We start from the raw sequence: 18,230 nt of genomic DNA, 5'->3' as shown, positions 1-18,230 counted from the left end.
TTTACAAAGTAAGGAAGGAACTACCTCTCATCTCACTTGAAGCCTCTAAATAATATCTGTCTGGTAGAAGAGACATCAGAGGATCGAGAAGAAGGCAGATGGAGACGTAACAATATTATAAGCCGGAACAGGCTATTCAAGTGACGATCCAGAGACCGGCTACACTCGCTGAGATCCTGCGTAGTTTTCCTCGTTCACTTTAAGCAGATTCCAGGTTAATACATATAATGGACCATGTCCAATTTCTTCGTCGACGTTTAAAATTTATGATCAAATCTTATCATTTGATGCCATGTAACACGTGTGTTCGAAAAAGTGTCGTTAAATTACTTAAGAATAGAATAATAAATATTCAGGAAAATGTTGTTTCCAATCAAATGAGGTAAGGGAGATTAATTCTTGCAGAACCTAATAGGCGTTCCTTGCTCATATGTGAATTGGACCACGTTTCTCATGTTTGTGTGACTGGTACGTGCAACGAGTCCACTTTTTTTCTGACAGATTTCTCGATGAGCTGCCACGTATTTCAACAAAGAGTATCACAGAGTATCACGATGTTTGCAAATTTTTGGACAACTCTATTATTACTCGTACATACGGCCCGGCAAAACAATTGGTAACATTACTTGTGAATTGTTGGAGCCGGGGTAGAGTAATTGGTATAGCGACTGGCTACGGGCTGGACGACTGAGGGGTAGGGGTTCGAGTTCTGGTAGGGTCAAGAATTTTCTCTTCGTCCAGACTGTCTCTGGGGCCCACCCAACCTCCTATCCAATGGGCACCGGGGGCTCTCTCCACGGGGTAAAGAGGTCGTGGTGTGAAGCTGACCACTCACCTCCAGCCAATGCCGAGGTCAAGGAAATGTGGATCTATACATCCACTTCCCCATAAGTCCTCACGGCGTAGTGCTTAATGAGTTAAACACAGGGACAACTTTTACTTGTAACTTGTTTGTAGTTTATTCCCTCTCACGTTTAGGTGCCACTGAGAGAGTATCAGGTGGACAATGAACACAACAATAATTACAGTCAGTTGAAACATATTGTCACGTGTTTATGTCTCCGTAATTAACAATAACGGGGTTTGGTTTGGATGATTGGATTTATTAACACCTTCTTTTACAATCTCTCATAATCACAATCAGTTACAATAGCTCAAGATAAATGACTGCCTACGACTTGTTGTATTCTAGTTGGACGATGACTCACTTCTGATTTGCGACTGATTGACTTCTGTTTTATGAATGACTTGGTTCTTATTTGAATGACTGCTTTGTAGCATCTCGGTATCTTGGGAAATATTTGTTGAATGTTCGTTTATTCGGAAATGTATTTTATAGCGAGCTGGTCTCGAGGAATGGTCAGAAAACGGAGATTAACGGCCGTGGGGATCCGCTGCGCTGACCACGTGACACTTCTATCCGCAAATTTGGCCGACAAGCGGCGGTCGCTCGGTCGGTATAGTTCACTTGCGGACTACAGACAGCGGAGTTCGTTTATGGTCACCACGAATCCGCCTCCATGGAAACGCGTTTGTCAACGTGTTCTCTAGCAGTGAGCCCATATGTCACAACACGGCCTGTATTTACCTTTATAATTTTCGATCCATCTATAATGATAGCTTTATATTAAATTTTTAGGCAATCTAATGATTGTGAAACATCAGTATGAGTAGGAAATTAATTTCACAGTTGAACTTACTATAGTATATTAAAATAATAATTGTATTAAATTGCATATACATATTAATGTCAAATCCACACCAACCCAAACTATCTCCCTAAAATCCATTTTAATATTGTCCACCTACCTACGCCTTGGTCTTCCCAGTGGTCTCTTTCCTTCTGACTTTCCCACCAATATCCTATATGCATTCCTCGTCTCCCTCATTCCGGATTAGTTAAATATTTAAAATAATTGGCGAAGAATTCCTCTGTTCTGTGTGTGTACTGCGTGTCAGAGAGCGAGATGGTACAGTGGTAACACTCAACACTCTTTTAGAGTTACTCGACTCGAATCTTCGCCAGGACACTCTTTATGTTGACTGATAATTTCATGGACTTCCTCAGTGTTTCCAGACAAATGCCTGGATAGTTCCTTGATTAAATCACAAGCGCTTGCTTCTAAAGTCTCTTCCAGTTCAATCGCTCTGTCATTCGAAGCTACCGAAAGAGAGGTGAAACAACCCACAAACATATTTATACATTTATATATACCAAAACTAAGGAGCCGGGATAGTGATTGGCTACTGGCTGGACGACCGAGGGTTCTGACTTCGAGTTCCGGTAAGGTCAAGAATTTCCAAGTCATCCAGACCGGTTCTGGGGCCAACCCAGCCTCCTGTCCAATCACTACCGAGGGCAAAGCGGTCTAGGCGTGAAGATGACCACTCACCTCAAACTAGTGTCGAGGTCAAGGAAATATAGATCTATACATCCACTCCCCAATACGCCTTAATGGCGTGTGCTTACTTACTTAACTTTACCTTTATATATAAAATAATTTGTGGAGGAACTGATGAAATACATTTATTAGTACAAGACTTGAATATGAATGTTCCAGACTGGCAGATTGTTTTGTCTTGAATGGACGAAGCGCCCACAGTCACACAATCTTAGAAGAAAAGATTTTCCTGGACCGAAGAGCCAATTCTTGAAGGTGTCCGTGGGACACATTGGTAAATCTCCGTGCATATTTAAACTCAGTATTAGATGGGATGGCGATTTATGGGGAATTTAAATCACCGTACCCTTTATCCCCAAGGAGCCAGCCGCTTGTTCCAAATGGCGGCGAAGAGACAAAATTCATCTCAATCAAAACCTGGTAGCTCAAAATTTGAGTAGTAATTCCGCTCTCTAATCTGTCCTGGTTCAATGTCAAAACTTACCATACAGACAAGGAGGAGTTTTAAATGTGTATTTTATTTATAAATGCACTGAAAGTAATGTAACAAAATTAGTCATTTACACGGCTTTCCACACATCTAAATACATATGGCATATCCTATTAAGAGCCAGAGCGAATGATAAATGAAATAACGATCTTAGTGTTAAGAAGATGGACAGGCCGTGGAAAAATCATCTTGAATCTTCAGCCAAAGTTCGACCTCCCACCCTTCACCCCAGCAGGACGCCTTCTCCAACCCTTCACTCCCTCAGTACCGAAATCTTCTGTTCCACTAGCAGATCCTGAGGAGCTGTGAGATGAGGATGTAGAACTTCCAGAATATGGGCTTCCTGATCCACCTCCGGTAGTTCCATCGAGACCAGAACCTGAAGTACTTCCATCATGGATTTCATAAGAGTTTCCGGATGGAATACCAGTATTTCCACTGTCCACAGCGGAAACTTCAGAAATTACGGCATCCTTTACGTGAGATTCTACAGTAACTTCACTTAATCCTCCGTGGGCTCCACCTGATACAGAGCCACCAGTTCCAGTGGTGATATCTTTATGTCCACTACCACTCTGGGCTAGCCCCCTGCCATACCCCAAGCTACCGCCGTTTCCACTTACACTGGCGACTCCTGTAATTCCGTGACCTCCATGTTCACCACTGCTGCCAGCTACTTGAGCCCCTGTTCCGCTCAGAACAAATCCTGTACTTTCGCCGAATCCGTGAGTTTTAGCCCCACCAACATTTTTAACTCCGTGTGATATAAGATCAGCAATGCTCTCGGCTTCTGCGTTCCCGACGGTTCCATGGGAGCCAGCATTACCAACACTAACAGAGCCACTACCGCTTACTCCATGAAGACCAGTGCCACTTCCGGCATGAAGTCCTGTACTTTCGCCGACTCCGTGAGTTTTAGCTCCACCGACATTTTTAACTCCGTGTGATACAAGATCAGCAATGCTCTCGGCTTCTGCGTTCCCGACGGTTCCATGGGAGCCAGCATTACCAACACTAACAGAGCCACTACCGCTTACTCCATGAAGACCAGTGCCACTTCCGGAACCAAGTCCTGTACCTTCACCAACTCCATGTGCTACAATACCAAAATTTCCAGCTCCAGCATCACTGCCAAATCCGTGAGCCCCAGTTCCGCTCAAGTCAAATCCTGTACTTTCGCCGACTCCGTGAGTTTTAGCTCCACCGACATTTTTAACTCCGTGTGATACAAGATCAGCAATGCTCTCGGCTTCTGCGTTCCCGACGGTTCCACGGGAGCCAGCAGTACCAACACTAACAGAGCCACTACCGCCTACTCCATGAAGTCCAGTGCCACTTCCGGAACCAAGTCCTGTACCTTCACGAAGTCCATGTGCTACAATACCAACAGTACCAACTCCAGCATCACCGCCAAATCCATGAACTCCAGCTGCGCCCAGGCTAAGTCCTGTACTTTCGCCGACTCCTTGAGTTTTAGCTCCACCGACATTTTTAACTCCGTAGCCACCAGCTCCGTGTGATACAGCACCAGCACTGCTCCCGGCTTCTGCGTTCCCGACGGTTCCATGGGAGCCAGCAGTACCAACACTAACAGAGCCACTACCGCTTACTCCATGAAGACCAGTGCCACTTCCGGAACCAATTCCTGTACTTTCGCTGACTCCTTGAGTTTTAGCTCCAGCGACATTTTTAACTCCGTAGCCACCAGCTCCGTGTGATACACCACCAGAACTGCTTCCGGCTTCTGAGTTCCCTGCAGATCCATGGGAGCCAGCACTACCAACACTAACAGAACCACTAGCGCTTACTCCATGAAGACCAGTGCCACTTCCGGCATGAAGTCCTGTACCTTCACCAACTCCATGTGCTACAACACCAAAATTGCCAGCTCCAGCATCACTGCCAAATCCGTGAGCCCCAGTTCCGCTCAAGTCAAATCCTGTACTTTCGCCGACTCCGTGAGTTTTAGCTCCACCGACATTTTTAACTCCGTGTGATACAGCACCAGCACTGCTTCCGGCTTCTGAGTTCCCTGCAGATCCATGGGAGCCAGCACTACCAACACTAACAGAACCACTAGCGCCGACTCCATGAATATCAGTACCACTTCCGGAACCAAGTCCGTGAGCTCCAGATCCTGCACCCTTGACAGCACCAGTATTTCCACTGGCTGTTGGGGCACCAATTCCACTTACGTCAAGTCCTGTTTTAACACCAGCGTCACTATATCCAGAATCAACATGGATCCCGTGATATCCTGTTCCACTAGTGGCACCATGCCCTGTAGTTTCATCGACACCGTGAACTTTAGTTCCACTTACGTCGCCACGGTCTGTGCTTCCACCTTTCCTGTGAGCTCCAATCCCACTTACGCTGTCAAGTCCTGTAACTCCACCGGTTCCATGAGTTCCATGTCCGCCAATGCCACTTGCTACACTCGGTCCACTGGCTCCATGGGTTCCGGTTCCGCTAGCAGCCGCACTTCCTTCTGCTAGGTGAGAACCGCCGACACTGCCGTCTCCAGTGTTACCAGAACTTGTCACTCCAAGAGTTCCAGTTCCTGTTGCAAGAAGAACAAGATAAGAAACTCTATAAAGCGCTCAATGACACTCTAAATCAAGATTCGCCATTTTTTGTTTTCTATGGTTCCGTGGGAGTGACTGAACCTTGAGCTGATATTTGCATATCTGTATGTGTTAGTCAAAGGGAATTTTGTGAACAGGACATTTGCCTTAGAATGCACTTTAATATTAAAATTTGAAAACTTAGCTGCCTTCAGCACGTCTATAGATTTCAAGGAATGCTACATAGAACATGCTTTATTATTTCAATTTACGTTTTGTTCAGTGAGAATTAGAGTCCTATACTTAAGTCAGAATTACGGTTATGTATATAAAGGTCTGGTTGCCGTGTTTTACTAGCGTGAATCAAATAAGTTACTCGGTCCCTCTAAACAAAGGCTGGAATGGTAACTCAAGTAAGCCACTACCACTTACTTCCAAATTCCTTCCAATTCATCAATCGTTCTATAACGCCATGCTATAGTCTACGTACTGAGGGTGTCGTTAAACGTCTCCTTAAGAATTTACAGCCCACTATTCATGGAGTTTCTGTGAGAGAAACAGGAAGTGTATACGGAATTCTACGCCTTTCAGGGCAGAACACAAATTGTATAGGTTACCTAGTTATTTATTTTTCATCTTATGGCAACTCTGAGGCACTTGAACCCCACTGACCATGAACATTTAGATCTTTGTGCAAATCGGCTCTAGAAGAATTCTGTTGTTCCCTCCAGGCAGAACAATGCAACGTAACTTTGTGATAGCATGGTTAGTTCCCTTTGTTCGTGTTCTAGAGTTCGCGTTTTCGAACCTAGGTCTGCAAACCTGTTATTCTGACTAAGGTTTTCCGTGATTCTCGGTCATTACAGGCAAATATTCGTATAGTACCTTAAATAGACCACAGCCACTTCCTTCCGCATTCTTGTCGATTCATAATTCAGTACATTTACGCAACCAGAAAGATGTAGTTAAATAACATAAGAATCAGTCTGTACGGTATAAAATAATGCCCCATAAGCTGAAGAATGGCAAATATATTTGTGTTTTCTCAGCATTTGAATTCTTTAGGAAGCAATTGGTATCTAATACAAGTAATTAATTTAATCTTAATTGCTTGAGTGTGAGATTAATTTTTACTAAGAAAATAAGTTCTTCTTATGTGTAACCAAATCTGAATGCCGGTCACGGTAGCCGAGTGATCTAAGGCATGTACTGTCTTCGCTCGCTTGGAAACCGGGATCGTGGGTTCGAATCCCACTCAGGGCATGGATGTTTAGTTTGTGTGTGTGCGTTCTTCTGTGTTTGTGTGCAGGTAGAGGCCTTGCGACGAGCTGATCACCCGCCCAAGGAGTCCTACCGAATGTGTAAGATCTATATAAACCGAAGTGAACGGAGAAGTTCATGGAGGTAGGACTAGGCCCACTGGGGCTGTAGTGCCAAGGGGAAAAAAAATCTGAATGCCTTAATTAAGCATCAACCCAATCCTGATATGTGTTACCCATTGTTGAAAATTGGGCTTACCCAGTGTTGCAGATGATCCGGCCTGACTTCCGGTGACTGACGATAAATAGGCTTGGCCAGTGGATAAACCAAATTGACTTCCAGAATGAGACAAGGATCCATCACGCCCTCCGAAACTTAAGGAACCCGATCCACTGGACGAGAGGGATGAAGCACCAGCCTCAGCCGAAGATTCTGACTGGAGAGCAGAGCTGGAGAAACTTCCCGACTGACCGGAGGATCCCGAGCCCCTTTTGACGGAACTGGAGCTGGCAGAGGAATAGGACGAAGACTGGGACGAGGCGAAGGACGAGCTGGCGTCAGAGTTGTGACTGAACTTGTATTCTGGTGAGAGAAAAGTCCTAATTATCAGAGCAGTTGATGGATATTATGACAGTTATATAAAATTTGAAAAATTCTACGTCGAAATGCTATAGTTTATGTTTTTAATTTTTAAATGTGTGTTTATTATGAGTTATTTGTGTGATATAAAGGTATAAGGTCATGTCCGACCATTCATTTGCCCATATATGTATATCGACTCCGAAACTGCTAATTGTATTTCGATAATATCTGGTACCTTTATTGAATTCTACACAAACTGTTTATCAGATATATGTATAAAACAAATTTTGAGGTTTTCGCGGCGGTAATTCTTTTGATTGCTGCCATTTTAACTGTGACGGTATCAAGTCTCATAAGCAGATAACCCTCCAGCGGAGCTGCGTAGATACCTTCCTCGAAATCGGCCCACGTAACTCTGCACGAGTTACTCTGAAAATGTAGGTAGTATTTTCCTCCGATATATCTGTAACCGCCTAAAACGCAATACGATGGCTCTACCCGGAACACCACAATTTGAAAATTTTATTTAGAAAGTTACGTATTTCTTTTTCGTCATGAGCCCTCATGACTGATCATCATCATCATCATAATCATTCATGGAACTGAGCCCTTCTTGAGAAGCTGCCAATTGTGCAGCTACTCAAAACTTTACGGAACTCGAAGCTTCATTACCGTGTTCAGAAGAGCCCTCCACTGGTCCCTATCCTGAGTCAGATCAATCCAATCCATACCATCCCATCCTATCTCTCTAAGATCCATTTTAATATTGTCTACCCACCTACGTCTTGGACTGCCCAGTGGTCTCTTTCCTTTTGACTTTCCCACCAACATCCTATATGCATTCCTCTTCGTCCACATTCGTGCTACATGCCCTGCCCATCTGTTCCTCCTTGACTTGATCATTCTAATTATACTTGGCAAAGAGTACAAGTTATGAAACTCCTCATTATACAGTTTTCTCAAACCTCCTGTCACTTCATCTCTCTTCGGTCCAAATATTCTCCTCAACACCCTGTTCTCAAATACCGTTAGTCTGTTCCTCCCTTAATGTCAGAGACCAAGTTTCACACCCATACAGAACCACAGGCAAAGTTATAGTCATGACTGAACAGTTAAAGTATTTAGTAGTTAGATCTGAGGTTCTCATGGCGATTATTATGTAGAGTATGATATCGCGGAAGCTTCCCAATGTTTCGGAGAAACTTGCTGCATCCATTTTCAGGGTTGAAATTCTTGCCTTAATTACTCTTCTATCCTGAGATGGAGGCAACACTCATCTGCGAAAACTAAGTACATTTCTACCATACTGCACGGTATCACATCCCGGAAGATAGTGCTATTCAATTATCAAGCTACAAATATTGTAAACAATTACATTAAGCCTAAATTAAAATATTAGTTGAGTGGTAACGATATAACGCGAAATAAGTTCTTATAATGTTGAGTGGGTACGAGCATGTGAATGTTAATTTTCTGTAGGGTCCTGCTACTAGTTAATTGCAGACTGTTAAGGACTCACCTCCTTCGATGAATCTCGGAGCATGTGACAACCCCTTCACACCTTTCACACCTGCAAAGAAACATAAAGTAAACTGTGACTTCATATACGTTTTATTTTTATGAAGTCATATTGCACTTTGTTTAGTATATTCTGGCTTCATAAACACACGAACTTGTATTTGTCTCGTATCTGTCCTTGACTCTTGATTCTTTCGTTGACCATGCAAAATAGTACTGGGTTACACCATTTCAGTTGCTATTTTATCGAAAATTCTGGGGTTAAAGACAGATAAGCTCATCATCCATAACGCGAGAACCCTGCACATTGTGTCCAGCTGTTAAAAATCTGGTTACATTAGAGGAAGTCAAGGCCATGTTAAGTAGGTCCCTTGTGACAAGGCCATGGCGCGTTCTCAGGATCCGAACTGAGGAGAAGGTTTCCGGTTATGGCTCGGTGTAAGCGTCTATAAATCTGAAAGAAACTCCAAATGTGGCCGAGATGAAATTAATCTACCTTTCCGCTCGGTAACTAGAAAAATATTGTGGCGTGCCGCCAGAAAGGCGGAATGGTAGTGGGATCAGGGTTCATTTCGTAGGCAACGACCAACGTTACCGCGGCAACGACTAACAATCAGAACGCATCCATTGCTATACAACAGCTAGCAATATCCAAGCAACGAATTGTTTGAAGTAGCGTTACTATTGCTGCTGGTGAAATTAACCCTTCGACAAGGTGTTCCCTATTCAGTCCGAGTGCAAGATACATATAAGAGTTATTCAGTGAATGAAAGATTGTTTTATTGTATCTGGATTATTTGTGCAAACAAAATCAAATGAAGCATAATGGCGAGAGTGGGGCTGCACTTCCCTGCTTATTATCTTCGAAAATACAAAACTGCACTTCGATATATGGATCTAAACAGAGAATTTTCAGGCGAATTTAATTTTAATTCGTATTTGATCTAGTATTACACTTCATATAAAAATCGAGCCGAATTCTATTAATTTTCTCACGAAAAAAATAACGTGCTTGAATTTCAACATGATATAAAATACACATGTCGTTAAGATGTATACATTTTATGGGAATTATTTCTCCGTGTAATGTATATTTAACTAAAATAATTATAAATAATTTACGACTTCATGCATCTGTAATGTAATTGCCTTTCCAAATTTATTTGTACGTGCAATAAACGAACATTAAAGCTAATGAGGTAAGCAATATTTCTAAGAACGTGTTTTCAAAATAGAACTTGATTGGAGTACTGGTTTCCACTCCTGTGACAGTAGCACTCACTTACTTTTGACACCTTCTTCTGGCGGCCTCGCATCGACGACAATGCAGACGAGTGACACAGCGAAACACAGGACTGCTCCGTGTTTCAAAGTCATTTTGCCTATTGTTTCCCTAAATTTCTTGCACGAGTAATCAACAGGTCTTGAACTGTGGCCAGAGGAATAATGTTGGATCAGTCAACGAGCTGGCTTATATATAACTACACTTGTTAGCCGTTTACACTTGGCCTTAGGCTGTCTCTTTTTTAAAGGAAACAACAACTGCCTGCAACATGGTCTTCCAGTTCCCGATTCGTCGTTTGTGCTTGATGAAATTCAATGGGTTCTAAAGAAATGTCGTGCTCTACTGAGAACTGCCCGTGATATCAACAGCTGGCCTGAAGTATGCACGAATGAGCGAGGTGTAGGTTCCGCCCACAAGCTATTATACCTAGAAACAGAGCTTCGTAGGAACCAGCAGGGGGCAGAAGGGATTTCAGCCTTTCATTTCCACCTCAATCGTTTGAGAATTCCGGCCTATCTCGATCATGTAGGGAAGGGAAACATCCAAATTAAGTTACAAATTGAATAATCGCAATAGATTTATCGGTAAGCCGATGCAAAATCAGATAAACAACGAAAAATAAGAATGTTTAAATCTCACAATAAACTGTAAATACATTCTGTTGGGTGATTCTTTAACAATTAATTAACAGTGCTTAGTAGAACCGTGAATGGAATGTATACAGGAAGATTCTTATGTGACAATATGTGAGGATTGAAGAATGCTCCAATGCAGCACCTAAAATACAGCATATAAGCATACCAAGTGCCTCACTGAAGCATTTTTATATAGGTCTGCTTTTCGAAATAATTATCGTCATGACCATCCTTATTATTCTTCAGATGCCATGGATTAAACCCTCTGTCCTCTCCGACCCAGAATTAACTTTCTGAACTATGAACCCTTTTAGACGTTTACGCTCCTTGACAGACCGGTGGTTTTATCGTAAGACCCGTATCTTTTGTATATTAGATGGGTTTGGTATCAAACTAGATGCCATCCAGTGCTGTCTTGAAGGCGGTTTGGGCGTTGTGTAAGTACAAGAACTTTTTGCAGTCGGGGCGACACCATTGTGCCTCAGCTACGATTTGCTGGGTAATGAATCCCAGGAAAGGCAGTGCCCCGAAACGAAACATGAAGCTAACTCAGCAGTTGAGTGCAGACTGGATGTCTAGCATAATGACGAGTAATGTGATTAAGATATAATATAGCTTTCTGTCGTAACTGTAGTTTTATAAGGTATGCAAATTACATTATCCCTTTCATTGTGTCAACTGAAGGCGAACCTTCCATATATAAGAGATACATACATTTCGATTCTCACGTCTTACTGATGTTACTAAGGTAAATCCATCCCTGTAACAGGCCATGAAGGTCCATAGGGTTGTGAGACGTCAAGGCTCCCACAGTTTGTCCAGACAATCGGCTCAGAGACGGCGGTGAGTTTGCCAGCCTTACATGCCGGCCGCCCTTTACCCCCAAGAATATTCCTGGTACTAATTTGTGTTAGAAGCTGAGTCGACCAAAGGGCCATAGTGTGGCTGGAAGGATTAGGTAAATTGAAAAAATCCACCTCATCAAGATTCGAACCTCCTACCTTCTGGCTTCTAGCATAGTGCCTCAAGCTACTACGCTACTGCGTGCTTCTACTGACGTTAGCAACTCTCATATTGCATCCAGCTGAACGTTAGCAATGCAGCTACGTAACAACCATTTATAAATGTGTTTATTGCTCTTCGTTAAGGTACGCCAATAGACAGTTGTAGTTTCAAGAGGTCCTTGGAACGAAGCTCATGGCCGGCTAATGCAACATTCTCTCCTGTGTTATTCTTGATGACAACATACAGACATACACAAAGGAACTAAAACGTTTCCGCTTTACTGCAGCGCTCTATATACCTACTCATCTCGTCTGCAAACCGCAGAGAAGAATCTATGAGTGGGTTTAATTCCGCCAGCAGCGGTTGGTGTTGTGCTGTTCTAAAGCCAGAACAAGAAGCTCTATAGCTATTTGGGTGTGCATTTCTGTCTGAGCATATTGGTTTTATGACTTGCGTAAATATTAATTATGCAGTAGGCTATGTGTGCTATATAGGTTGCGATGTCGCGTAGTCTGATAGGTGGTTTACAAGTTTTCGGAGGAAAATAATGCCTCAAACTTCATGGTGGAATTAAAGATTGTGGCACTATTTCCTCCGAAACTTGGATACACGGCGTCATAAGCCAGAAGACCACAAAATGACGAAACTTGTCAGTAGGCCTAATCGCTTTCCTCCAGTCTCTCTTCATCTCATTCTGTGTCTCCATCGGCGCTTGTTTTGAAACGCCCACAATGCATCTCCTTGTTGTTATGTGTAGGGCGGCACGCGTGACGAAAATAACGGGTACTGATCTGATGATTGGATTTAGTGGTCCTTCTGTTACAGTCTCCCTTAATTACAAAAAATATAGCGCTGCCGCTGATTTCCACACTTTGCAGTTCACCGTTGCACACGCACTAGGATTCTCCGGTTTCACTTTAAATCTTACTTAAAATTTTATGCTTTCGTTTGTGAGAACTGGACATCTTCAGCACACATTATATCCACCATTGCATGAAAAGTACTTTACAAGATGTACATTTTTTTTATTGCTAGTGGGGTGGGAACAAGTCCCTTGTACTGCGGCCACTTCTGGCCTATTGTACCAGCCCCATATGATAGGTGAGGGTGATTGTGGAGCAATTGGTGGAATGAAGATTGGCAGGGGAAACCGAAGACTCGGAGAAAACCTGCCCCAGCGCCACTTTGTACACCACAAATCCCACTTGACCAGACCCGGGCCGCCGCGGTGGGAAGCCAGGGACCAACCGCTTGAGCTATGGCGCGGCCGAGGATGTACCTTACTGAAGAACTGAAACACTGTGTACTAGCGAGGGTCTAAACAAATCAGTTTGTCAAGCTCGGCTGAACACAAGTCAGCCTCTGCTGCCTGTAGAAATTTGCCAAAGGCCACGGACGCCTGTCTGGCTCCTGATGCCGGATTACTAGACGTGTCGGACTAGCGCACGGACGGAATGCCGAGATTGTACTGTATTTACATTTGATGAATTCGTAATTTTAGGAGCAGAGATATAACAATAATGAATTATCATACATGTGGGCCGATCGTGATTGCCGCACGGTCTAAGGCACGAAGAGTATTCCGCTCGCTTAAACCTGGGGTCGTGGCTTCGAATCTCATTCAACGCAGGATGTCTGTATGCGTTTATTCTGTGTTTGTGTCGTTCTGTGTGTAGGTAGCGGCCATGCTACTGGCTGATCCCCCGTCCAAGGAGACCTACCGATTGAGTATAGGATTAAGAAACTGATAAAGCGGCCAAAGTCAAAAGGGTTGTAGAGTCATATATATATGATGTGGACGTGGCCTTTTCGTAACATTATAAAATCTGGAGACTCTCTCTCAGCCAATTAGGAAACAGTTCTCATGACATTCTTTCGCAATGACGTGAGATTCCTGTTGACCATGTCATGTTATTTTTACGATGTAATTCCTTTGAACTATTTATTTAGTATGTTTCGCTTAAGAAATTAATTTTTCTACTACACAACATCACATAAATCTTCTAGGAAATGAAGGAATATAATGAAAACTATTGTTATTGCGTTCAACCTTCAGAACTTATACGAGTAATTCTCTCAGTTTGACATCAAAGCTGCCGCCATGTTTTGCGGAATGATCAAGCAAATCCGCCAACTTATTTCCGTACGGCGAACTGGGATCATATTGAACACGAGGCCCACCAACAAATATATCTGCATGGCTTGATGCTTGTCATAATCACAGATTTGTTTTATTATTTTATTTGGCATTTAACAGAGACAAAAACAAAAACAACAAACTCAGCGGTTTTAATCCGCAAGCGAACTTTACTGACCAAGAGACCTCCACTTGTCGGCGAAGTTAGTGCCAACTTTAGCCGATAGAGGGTGTCGCGCGGTCAGCGCAACGAAACCTCAGGGCCGTTAATTTCGGTTCTCTAGACCGGAGCCGCTATTTCCTTGCAATAGTTCCTTAATTATTCTCGCGAGGCTCAGTGGACCCCGTTCTAGACCCACTACTTCTCAGAAAATCTGGTAGCGCCGGGAATCGAAACCGGACATCTGGATCTGGAGACAGGAACTCTGACCACTAGACCACAGAAGCGGTCAGAGGCCCTGCATAATTCAATAGATAATCACTAGGTGTACCACAGTTCAGAATTTTTACCGCATAAAGTAGATAACAGGATAATATTAAAATTACGCCTAAAGCATTTTGGTGTCTTAAAATAGACATTTTCTTTCATATGGCTCAGAATGAGAATTAATTGCGGGCCTTTATAATACGATAATCAGTATTCTGGTTTCATCTATCTATCTATCTATCTATCTATCTATCTATCTATCTATCTATCTATCTGTCTGTCTGTCTGTCTGTCTACGGCTCTACAGGATGTGAGGACCTTGGCCGCTTCTTCAGTCTCTTAATCCTATACACAGTCAGCAGGACTCCTTGGACGGGGGATCAGCCCATCGCAAGGCCGCTACTTACACAGGACAACACAAACACAGAATAAATGCACACAGACATCCATGCCTCGAGTAGGATAAGAGCTCACAATCCCAGTGTCCAAGCGGGCGAAGACGGTTCATATCTTAGACCGCGAGGCCACTGTGATCGGCATTTAGGTTCGTACAATGCGGAAAATTTCTTGACTAGTTGAGCGACTGTTAACTTCCCAAGAAGAAATCTGCTGTCCACAGATACTCACACAAATAAAATAACATTTCTAGAACAAATTTGTTATTACTACTTAACCCTATTTGTCTTCTTTATTATGTTTTATGATATGTTTAGTAAATCAGATTCTGCAGCATCGAATGGTAGGACAATCAGTGAATAATTAATTGGAAAAGATGTTGAATCAAGCGATCACGGCCTACTTTGAGGTAGCATCCTACCGTGTACGAGGAGATAGCGAAAAATCCATGTTCTTCCAGAACCTCGCGCAAGAACATCATTCCAGATTCTCTTTTGTCAACCAAGAGACGAAGATCTCTTGGAAAACAGCGCCGAATGTGGCCCGAGACCGCACTAGGCCACTAGGCCGGAGTTGTGGAAGGCTGCTGTTGCTGACAGTACGAAACAGTCCGTAAACTTAGATTTCTAATGAAGAGTTCTATCTTCTAGGATAAAGTACCATGTAGACTTGTGAAAGCCAACGGACGTTACGGAGGAATATAACGCCTCCACCTTCAGGGTTGAAAATGAACCAATCAAGAAACCAGCCTAAAGCAGGTGACAGGTGGCAACCACCGCTGTGAGGTCTTCAATTCCTACTTAGATATTTTGTATTTTAATATTTAGGTTCTCATACAGAACTGAAAGACAGGGGATTATGAACAGGATATTAGCATGCATTCCATTCCTGATATCACGGAATTTTTCAGTAGACCTAATCCTTCCAGTGATACTGTGGCCTTGGGCTCGACCCAGCCTGTAACAGAAATGGGTACCAGGAATCTTCCTGGGGGGTAAAGGGCAGCAGGAACATAAGGCTGACAACCACATCGCCATCTGTGAACCGACTGTCTAGAATATGTGGGAGCCTCGACGTCTCACAAACTTATGGGCTTCCACGGCCTGTTACAGGAATAGATTTACTGCTCGATTTCAATCTGCTTTTAAACCCTTTATGCAGTGATACTCACTGTGTAACAAGGCTTTTTATTTTATGCGGCTCTAAAAATGAACAGACTAATACAGTTCAGTAAATTTAGATATTATAGGGTTCTGACGATTCTAATGGACCCAACTGAGTAGGTGTCTTCCCTCACCCGAGGACGGAAACAGATCCAGTTTCCGAAACGTCGTGTTTTTTACTTATTTAGAATCTGGACGATAGACAAAGTCCGAAAACCCAGTATCTCTGTATTCAGTAAATTTGTTTAACTTCGCGAGATAAAATATTTTCACACAGAATTTTGTCTTGGATATGTTAACGTCCTCTGGCCGTGTTTGATAGAAGAATCATGTCATTTCTTAGAGAAACTGGCAGATGAATTTCAGTAAGTTTAAAAACAGAAAATGTTCAGTAAAAAGTTTGAAATGTTGTCTGCAAAACTTCGAACTTCTTTCTTTATATACCCGTAGTAAATATTGTAGCGTGTATATCCTTTGCTAAGCAACGATCGTGATACGGGAGGTTAATCATAACCGTTTCTGGGCAACGGCTAGGTAAACATGTTCCCGCTGCAACGGTTACGCATGCAAGGGGGGAAAAGGTGTGTTGTCTACATGGTCCGCGCCACGGTGTTATAAAGAAGAGTTCTGAACAGGCAGATGTGACAAGAGGACATGAGCGCATGAAGGTGAAGAATTTCCACTCTTAGATGCCTTTGCTAAGGAACGGCTGGTGAAGACATAGCAGGTTGGAAAGAGCTTAGCAGGTGCTGTGGAGATCTGTGAATTATGGAGATTAACACTGGCGCTGTAATTACTTGTAGTTACAAGTTTTGTGTATAAGAGGTCAATAAGTCCATTCACCAATGCAAATCCCTTGTATAGTCACACCCTTACACGCGACAGTATTAATCGTATTATTAACAGTATACATCGTTTACATTGTAAATTTTTTTATTTCTTTTTTTTTTTTTTTTGCATTTTCAATAGAGATTTTAATAAATAACTCCGTGCCCTGTAGTCCGCAAGCGAACTATAGCGATCGCCGCTCTCGGCGAACTAAGTGCCAACTTCTGCGGACAGAGGGTGTCGTGTGGTCAACGTAACGGATCCCCGCGGCCGTTAAGCTCGGTTTTCTAGCTCCTCAGTTATCCTCGCGAGGCTGAGTGGACCCCGTTCCAGACCCACTACTTCTCAGAAAATCTGGAACCCGGGACCCCTGGATCTGTAGCCAGGAACCCTGACCACTAGATCACAGAGGCATGTAACAGAATATTGCGACCCGAACTAGGATACTGGAAATGTATTGCTCTTCCTCATTTGATTCATAGTGAATAGAATGAGTAATTCCGATTTCTTATTAAATTCCTGGAATGTATAATGATACGATTAATTGGCTCCAGGATTCTCCTCAACTTGAACTTTCTGTGACTGAGCTATCAAATGATGACGTCAAGGAAATCTTTGTTTTGGTTAACATAGCCTGCATATTCCCTGTAACATCTTTGTTATCAGTAGATCTGCGGTCGTTTGGCTTGTATCCAATTAAACTGCTGTATGATCAAGCTTATTAAAATTTTAAGAATGGATAGATGATGTATGCCCCACCGATGGTGTCTCCACCTTATCGTGGTGGTGGGGTTTGAGTGCTCCTGAGACGCTGAGAGCTATGCCGGCGGTAGTGTTGCTACTGGTAGGATCACCCATGCCGGATAGGTCAAGGGGTAAGAGCCAGACGTAGAGGAATAACCTGGTCATCCAGGCTGGGGGTTAGGCGTGAGGCTAACCACCTCACACAGTAACAACTAAATTGTTCAGATACCAGACAATCAGCCTCGGAGGTATGGATCAGTAGGCCAAAACTCGCCCTGAACTGCAGCGCCGAGGGGAAGGAAGGAAAGATATATGTCATATAGATGTCTGCTGTTTCGCTTATCTCAGTGCCCTAGATTTTACATGTATAGATCTGTTATTGCAGAGATAAACACAGTAGGTCTATTGTACTGCAAAGGACAAGAAGCGGTTTTGCCTTGTACTTCATTGTCCTTTCGAAATCTGGATGTCTTCAAAATGATATTGTCACGTGTAAGGGCTTAGTGTGATTAATAAAACTGGTTCAGGATTTGATGACCGGGTTTATTGGAACTTCTTTATAACTACAGTCATTTACTCGTATGACAGCTCACACATGAGCACTCTTCGAATGACGTCTGTCTGACGAATCTCTCTGAAGAATCTCTCATTAATCTCTCGCGACTGACTCTCCATGAATTCATGAATGACGAACTCCCTTTTACAAGTGCAAGGCGGCCGGAATAGAGATCACAGCCTCAAGGGTTCCTTAACTGCTCTTCATGAATGCGGTGTCTCGGGAACCGTGTGTTCAT

The 18,230-nt window shown here is 43.1% G+C and overlaps 1 protein-coding gene across 7 annotated transcripts; it reads right to left on the bottom strand.

Moving 5' to 3' along the window:
• Positions 1-2,901: 2,901 nt before the first annotated feature.
• Positions 2,902-10,365, bottom strand: LOC111867946 (putative per-hexamer repeat protein 5). 7 transcript variants are annotated; one of them, XM_033752869.1, is made up of 5 exons: positions 10,103-10,365; positions 8,818-8,868; positions 6,975-7,298; positions 4,067-5,452; positions 2,902-3,970 (listed from the first exon to the last, which is right to left on the bottom strand). In XM_033752869.1, exons 1-5 carry the CDS (start codon positions 10,191-10,193, stop codon positions 3,090-3,092), a joined length of 2,733 nt encoding a protein of 910 aa, XP_033608760.1. In that variant the 5' UTR covers positions 10,194-10,365; the 3' UTR covers positions 2,902-3,089. The 7 variants fall into 7 exon arrangements, with proteins under 7 accessions (XP_033608760.1, XP_033608763.1, XP_033608759.1 ...); XM_033752872.1 differs by having other exon boundaries at positions 4,346-5,452; XM_033752868.1 differs by having other exon boundaries at positions 2,902-4,741; positions 4,838-5,452; positions 10,103-10,364.
• Between the last annotated feature and the right edge of the window lie 7,865 nt (positions 10,366-18,230).

This window comes from Cryptotermes secundus, unplaced genomic scaffold, assembly GCF_002891405.2.
Source record: "Cryptotermes secundus unplaced genomic scaffold, Csec_1.0 scaffold267, whole genome shotgun sequence".
Lineage (NCBI taxonomy): Eukaryota > Metazoa > Arthropoda > Insecta > Blattodea > Kalotermitidae > Cryptotermes > Cryptotermes secundus.
The sequence above is the reverse complement of the archived record's forward strand: the minus strand, read 5'-3'. Positions and strand labels throughout refer to the sequence as shown.